The following is a 7,980-nucleotide window of genomic DNA, read 5'->3' on the forward strand; positions in this document are numbered from 1 at the left end:
TCCTTTAGAATGGCTATTCTTATAAATAGTGACAAGTGTGTGTGAGTCGGACTCGCCAACCGTGAGTTCCGAAAAAGAACAAATTCAAATTCCCTGGAGAGAATGGGGATGATGATTAGGTTTGTATATATTGATTTTCATGATACATTCGGGTAAATAAGGTCAAAGTTAACTAATTTATACATAAAAAGCAAAGTTTGTCTGGATATTTTCAAAATAAATAAGATTATTAAATTTCAAAATCTATTAAAAGTCTTCGTAATTAGATGAAACATGACATTTTTTAATACGTGAACCATAAACTTAAACGCACAAATGACAAAGATATTAGTAATTTTTTTAGAACGCCCATACAAATATCCATGCCACGCCCATGCGTGTGTGAAGTTTGACAATCCGCATTGGGCCAGCATGGCGGACTAACCTCTCTCATTCTGAGAGGAGACTCGAGCTCAGCAGTGGACCGAATATGGGTTGATAATGATGATGATGATGATGATGATTATACGAAACCCTAAAAAAAAGGTTATATTTCAGTTTAAGGATCGCTTCATACAAAGATCAGTTATGATAATAATTTTAAATGAATGCCATGGAAAATTTTAAAGATGAAATACGGCAAGAAGCTAGTATTATTTAGTATGTTTGTTATGAACTTGGTCGATGAGCCGGCACCAGAAATAACTATCGAGCAAGGGGTTTTAATCGGTAAAATAAGCAGGTCTGGAACTATTTTTGAATACACTGGAATTCCATATGCCAAGACAGATAAAAGTACGCGTTTTCAGGTAAAACATCTATATCTTTTTCACTGTAGGTACTTTTTTTTAGTTAGGACGAGGATGAAAATCCACACCCCTTCCGGTTTACGACATCGTACCGGAACGCTAAATTGCTTGGCGATACGTCTTTGCCGGTAGGGTGGTAACCAGCAACCACCGAAGCATTCCGCCAGCCAGACCTGGACCAATTAAGAAAACAATGAATCTACGCGCCCGAAAAACGATCCTGACGATGGTTTTACGGCGACAACGCTTTCCAGACAAAATAAATAACAGCTACACAACGTCTTCGCTGGTGAAGACGTTGTGTAGCGTGTGTCAGACTTCACCTCGACGTGGGTTTCTTAAATTACGATCTCGTGGGGGACCTGGGACTGATACACTCAGGCTTCCAGAACGGCCCCTCTGTAAGCCGAGGTCCGAGTTACAGAAGAGACGCCTTTCAAAGGTTTAATGATTGTCTTTTCGTAGCATAACAAGGCGTGAAAATAATTATTGGGTGATTTCAATGTCATTTACGAAAATTGTAAAAATATACGGTGATTTTGCCATATTTCAGACTCCAGAACTGTCTCCAAAATGGGAAGGTGTGTACAAAGCCACTGAGGAATTTCACATGTGCCCACAGCAAACACTTTTTGGTGTAATGGGCTCTGAAGATTGTCTTAAAATAAACGTATATGTACCTGCTGATTTTAAAAACACAAAACCTTTAGCTGTAATGGTTTACATATATGGAGGAGCATTTACATTTGGAAGTGGAGGGAAAATACTCTACGGTCCAAAATTTTTAGTAAAAAAAAATGTAATTTTAGTAACGTTTAATTATAGAATTGGTTTACTTGGATTCCTCTGTTTAAAAATAAAAGAAGCTCCGGGAAACGCTGGTATTAAAGACCAAATAGCTGCTTTAAGATGGGTGAAGAAAAATATTGCTGCGTTTGGTGGTGACCCTGACAATATAACAGTATTTGGACATAGTTCTGGAGGTACCTCACTCTCTTTTATAGCTGCAAGTCAGGCAAGTAATGGTTTATTCAACAGAGCAATTATTCAAAGTGGTACATCAGTGTTTAATTGGTCTTTAAATAGAAAACCTGTATGGGTTGCAAGTCTTCTAGCTAAAGCAATCGGTTATTATACAAAAGATCCAAAACAGTTGTACGAGATATTTTCTAAAATGGATTACAAAGATATTATAGCAATAAAAGCAAAAAAGCCATTAGAAATGTATTATGACACAGGGATTCTTCATTTACCGTGTATTGAAACAAATATTATAGATATAGAAGCGGCTATTACTGAAATACCATACAACATTTTTACAAATAAAACTGAACATATTGACGTAATGTATGGGACAGCAAGTAATGAAGGATTATTCTTGACACCCGGCCTGTCTGAAGAAATGCTTGACTCAAGAAACGGACGATATCTTTTTGCGTCTGATTTACAATTTCCATCTGAAAGTAAAGCGATGGAAACTGCTAAAAAAGTTCACAAATTTTATTTTGGCGATGATATTATAAGTTCAAGAAAAATACTCAACGTTTCAAAATTATATTCCCACTTATGTTTTGAATTTCCAGCAATTTTCGAAGCAGAATATGTACTCAATCAAAACAATTCTAAAGTGTTTAGTTACATTTTTAACTACCAAGGATGGAGAAATTTAGCGAAATTGGCCAGCGGTTATTGGTTTGAAGGTGGTGCAACTCATGGAGATGAACTTTTTTATTTATTTGATTCTTATTTATACCCAATAGTTATTAGTGAGGCCGACCGTAAAATGATTGACCAAATAACGACATTGTGGACAAACTTTGCAAAATACGGGTAAATAAATATTGAAGAATAATAAACATAAACATAATAATATGAAATCCTAAATGTAAATAAATAATCTGTCTAATATAAGCTGAATTAATTTTGAATTATTCTAATGATTTGATAATTTTAATGCAATAACTTTACGAGTATATTAATAATGTACAATTACAACTGCGCTCTTATTACAAAGATTTTAGGCAATGATTACTAAACATGTAAAATCTACTTTCAGAGACCCTACACCAGACATAACAGATCTGTCATGTAGATGGAAACCAGGTGTTAAACATAATCTGCAATTTTTGTACATAGACAATGAATCGAAAATGGGTCCAATGCTTAATCCTGAGGGTTATCAATTTTGGAAAGACATCTACAGTAAATATCGAAAGACCGATATAACATAAGAAACATATAGTTTTAGCGTAACACGTAACCTAATTATTAAATTGAAACGAAACGTTTTTGTCAATGTTGACATTTAAAATTAACGCTTATGTATTTGACTTTAAATTAAAAACTGTAAAGTATGAAATTAATATTTTTATTAATTACATGTAGCTCTAATGCTTTATAACTTTCAACACCTCATAACTTACATAATATCGGCGGAAAGTTGCCAGTTTGACCGTCTTTTACAGGATATAATTCTAATTACCTTTTTATTTATACCTTTGCCTTTTTACAATCGCACCGCAAGACATCGGGTGGGTTTTCATCCCTATGTGGTAGATGTATCTACAACATAAATATTATGGTTGTCATCACTATGTTGTAGATACCTACCTAGGACTCGTACAAAACTCTTTGCGTTTTCTTTTCTCATAATCTAGTAACGACTAGTGCTTGGAATACCCATTCCAAGTCTATGTTTCTTAAGTTTTATAACTTGGGTACCTTTAAAATGAAAGTAAATAGGCACTTTTAGGTAAAAATGTCCCATTTTAGACTGTAGGTATCTACACTTACAATCAGGTTAGACAATGAACAAACGTAAGCCTATTTAGCATAAAAAACCTATCCCCCAAAAATACCTTTTTTTATTATGTCAACTTGCTCGTACCCGCCATTTTCGTAAAAATATACTAAAAACTTTTACTACACAAATTACAAAAATTAAAAATTAAATTATATAATTTTTAGATATTAAACATTAAATATATTTTTACTTGTACATATATAACTATATAATTATATAACTATATAAATAAATACATAACACAACGCTAAATAGGCTGCTTTTATAATACTGACCAGCAAACGCTCGCGATTCTGTCTGCGTTATAACCCTTCATTACATCCCGTTTCTGCTACATTACATACATAATGTTATATAACCTTCCATGTTATATAACATTATATATGTAATGTACAACACAAAAATATTTTTTCAATTCTTACCTATAGAGCGCTTTCAACCAAATAAACAAATAAACTCGACAGCATTATAATGTTAGTATTTTATATTGACCATAATGTTAAGTTTTCTTAAAGAAACATCGATCTATTATTGCAAAGAAACAGCAAACAAATACGAGCTACCAATTTACATTGCAGACACTCTTGCAAACGAGACTGCGAGCGACTCTTTTAAGAGCGAGATGCACATAGAAAGAGACAAAATATAAGACAACAAATACGGTATTACGTCAGTCACTGCGTCAGCACTAGTCGTCAGTACACGAGCAAGCCGCGTTTGCGTCGACCGTGTTAAAAACCAAGGTCATGAGTTCTAACACCGCGAATGTTAGCATTTTTTATCAAGTCTGTCATATTTCTACAATAATTAATGTTCCAAAACCGTAGTTAGTATACTAATTACGTGATGTATTAACAGTGAACGAGTATAATAATAATTGATTAATTATTTAATGAAAAGTAAATGGTAAATGTAAACATGGTGTGGTAAAATAAATTTAAAAAGTACTTTTGGCAAATTTAAAATGAATATCATATCTAGCAAATTTATGTAAGTATTCTACGTTCCGTTACCACGTACTTAGATTAATAAGAAATTGTGCTTATTTAGTTAGTTATCGCTATCTATCCTTGTCAACATTAATCATTTGAAAAATGAAAGAACTACTTTTAAACCTAAATAGTCTTATTTCAGTTTAAGCAGCACTTCCTACGAAGATCACTTAGTTAATTTTAAATGACGTTGGAACGTTTTAAAGATGAAATACGGCAAGAAGCTAGTATTATTTAGTTTGTTTATTATGAACTTGGTCGATGAGCCGGCACCAGAAGTGACTATCGAGCATTGAGCGGTAAAACAAGCAGGTGTGGGACGTTCTTCGAATACACTGGAATTCCGTATGCCAAGTCAGATAACAGTACGCGATTTCAGGTATATATCTATATCTTTTACATTGTATCTATTAGATAAAAGTTAGTATCATTTTAGTTTCTATTATAATAATTATTATATTACATTTGCAAAAAAGGAAAAAATAATAAAATTATAATACATCAAAATAGATTTCCGTAAAATTGTACTACTAAAATTGTATTTTCTTAACTATGTACTGTAATTTTAGATTAACTCTTTTGTTAAAATTTTGAGCTATGAATTACTGCAATTATTTGTTTGTATTTTTAAACAATTTTTTTAATTAGTTTTTTTTTGTTATCTGTTTAGTAGCTTATTTTTTTTAATATCCATAAAATAATAAAGCCAAAGAGATTGAAAATAATTAGTGTTTTGAGTATTAATCTGATAATATAATTGAAAAATTACATCATCTTTTTATTATGTTTCAGGCTCCAGGACCGCCACCAAAATGGGAAGGTATATACAAAGCCATTGAGGAATTTCACATGTGCCCACAGGAAACAATTTTTGGTGTAATGGGCTCTGAAGATTGTCTAAAAGTAAACGTATATGTTCCTGCTGATTTTAAAAACAAAAAACCTTTAGCTGTTATGGTTTACATATATGGAGGAGCATTTATATTTGGAAGTGGAGGAAAAATACTCTACGGTCCAAAATTTTTAGTTAGAAAGAATATAATTTTAGTAACGTTTAATTATAGAGTCGGCTTACTCGGATTCCTCTGTTTGAATATAAAAGAGGCTCCAGGAAATGCTGGAATTAAAGACCAAATAGCTGCTTTAAGATGGGTGAAGAAAAATATTGCTGCATTTGGTGGTGACCCTGATAATATAACAGTATTCGGACAAAGTGCTGGAGCAACCTCACTATCTTTTATAGTAGCAAGTCAAGCTAGCAATGGTTTATTCAACAGAGCGATTATTCAAAGTGGAACATCAGTATCTAATTGGTCCATAAATAGAAAACCTGTATGGGTTGCTAGTCTTCTAGCTAAATCTATTGGTTTTAACACAAAAGATCCAAAGGAGTTGTACGAAATATTTTCTAAAATGCATTATAAAGATATAATTCCAATAAAGGCAAAAAAGCCAATAGAAATGTTTTATGACACAGGGCTTCTACATTTACCGTGTATTGAAAATAATTTACCAGGTGAAGAATCGATTATTACTGACTTAACATACAACATTTTAAAAAATAAAACGGAACATATTGATGTAATGTATGGAACAGCCAGTAATGAAGGATATTTCTTAGCGCCTACTGAGTCTGAAGAAATGCTCGATTCGAGAAACGGACGGTATCTATTTGCTTCTGATTTAGAATTTTCATCTGAAAAAGAAGCAATGGAAATAGCCAGACAAGTTCATAGATTTTATTTCGGCGATGATAAAATAAGTTCAAGAAAAGTTTATAATGTCTCAAAACTATACTCCCATTTATATTTTGAGCTTCCAGCGATTTTCGAAGCAGAATATATGCTTAACAAAAGCAAATCTAAAGTATATAATTATATTTTTAACTATCACGGAGCGAGAAATTTGATGAAATTGATCAGTGGTTTTTGGTATGAAGATGGTGCCACTCACGGAGACGACCTGTTTTATTTATTTGATGGAGACTTATACCCAATAGTTCTTAGTGAGGCCGATCGTAGAATGGTTGACCAAATGACGACACTGTGGACAAACTTTGCAAAATATGGGTAAGTACTCATAAAAAATTAATTGAATTTTTAATAAATTAAGAACTGTTTTACGTTTAAAAACTTTTTTTCCTGAAATATTTAGGATACATCATTTTCCTGCATATTTTCCTGAATACACGAAGCAACTAAAATAATGATTAGTGAATGCAACGGAAGGCTAGGGACTGTTCACTATTTTTTTTTTAAATTAAACATTAACTGACTTCACAGCACATTTGATTGCAATTAATTCTACATAGGTATGTGATATAACAAGCATATTTTACCTTTTTTCAGAAACCCCACACCTGATACGAGTGATCTACCATTTAAATGGAAGCCAAGTAGTATAGATAAACTGCAATTCTTATATATAGACAGTGAATCTAAAATGGGACCGATGCCTAGTCCGGAAGGTTACCAATTATGGAAAGATATCTACAGTAAATATCGAAAGACTGATAAAACATACGAGTAGTTTCTGAAAAATTTTAAACACGTAATAAAAATTTAAATAAATATTGTTTTTCAAAAAAATATAATAATTTATAAGTTGTCCTTAAGTTTCCGTATTTAATATATAGCAGATGAACTTACCATGTAGGAATACAATTGTATTTGTATATCTGTAAGATCAAACTGTAGCGAAACTGCTCCGGATAAGCAGTTTCGCTACAGTTTGATCTATAGGTCGATAGAATTGTTAAAAGGTAGGTGTAGAATGTGTCTCACGAGTAAAAGGTGAAAAGGTGACATTCTATACTATGCTTTAACACTTGGAGAGGCAGGCTATGTCCTCCCAGATAAAGATCCGGGTGCTCTTACAATTAAGATTAGCATTTAGCATAGCTAGTTCGAAGAACCGATGGACGTTGGGGTCCCAAGGTGCTGGAATGGCGACCCCGCACCGGAAAGCGCAGTGTTGGTCAACCCCCCACTAGGTAGACCGAGGACATCAAGCAGGTTGCAAGAAGCAGCAACTGAACAATGTACAGATATATATACCTAACAATATTTAATATGTATAGACAGATTAGTTATATCTATACAGTTGATATCACCTATGATAATTTCCAACTTGGTATAGCACGATAGGGCGAAACAACACGAATTCCCTCGAGGTATCTTAAGTTTTCTCATTACTTACGGGCGCAACTTTCTTGGAAATAAATTATAGTGTGCTGCAAAATCCCAACATACCTCTATATAGGTAAGGAAGTAAGTAAAAGAGTTGAAATACTGTGGTAATTTTTTCTTTGAAACTTCTTTTTTTATGATATATACGAGTATGCTAGCGCTTGTCTTGATTTGACTAGTCTCTCCTCGCAGCATAACTAAGTGTTTTA

General features: G+C 33.0%; 2 protein-coding genes across 2 annotated transcripts; both read left to right on the forward strand.

Annotated features, from left to right (window-relative positions):
- Positions 1–549: 549 nt before the first annotated feature.
- LOC112049464 (esterase FE4-like) lies at positions 550–3,161 on the forward strand. The gene is made up of 3 exons (XM_024087343.2): positions 550–788; positions 1,342–2,618; positions 2,845–3,161. Exons 1-3 carry the CDS (start codon positions 588–590, stop codon positions 3,017–3,019), a joined length of 1,653 nt encoding a protein of 550 aa, XP_023943111.2. The 5' UTR covers positions 550–587; the 3' UTR covers positions 3,020–3,161.
- A 1,115-nt stretch (positions 3,162–4,276) lies between these two features.
- On the forward strand, positions 4,277–7,187 carry LOC112049468 (juvenile hormone esterase). The gene is given in 5 exon segments (XM_024087345.2): positions 4,277–4,581; positions 4,726–4,871; positions 4,874–4,962; positions 5,376–6,652; positions 6,932–7,187. Coding segments are annotated over 4 exon segments (1,629 nt in total). The 5' UTR covers positions 4,277–4,581; positions 4,726–4,789; the 3' UTR covers positions 7,113–7,187.
- Positions 7,188–7,980: the final 793 nt, after the last annotated feature.

This window comes from Bicyclus anynana, chromosome 7, assembly GCF_947172395.1.
Source record: "Bicyclus anynana chromosome 7, ilBicAnyn1.1, whole genome shotgun sequence".
NCBI classification, from domain to species: domain Eukaryota; kingdom Metazoa; phylum Arthropoda; class Insecta; order Lepidoptera; family Nymphalidae; genus Bicyclus; species Bicyclus anynana.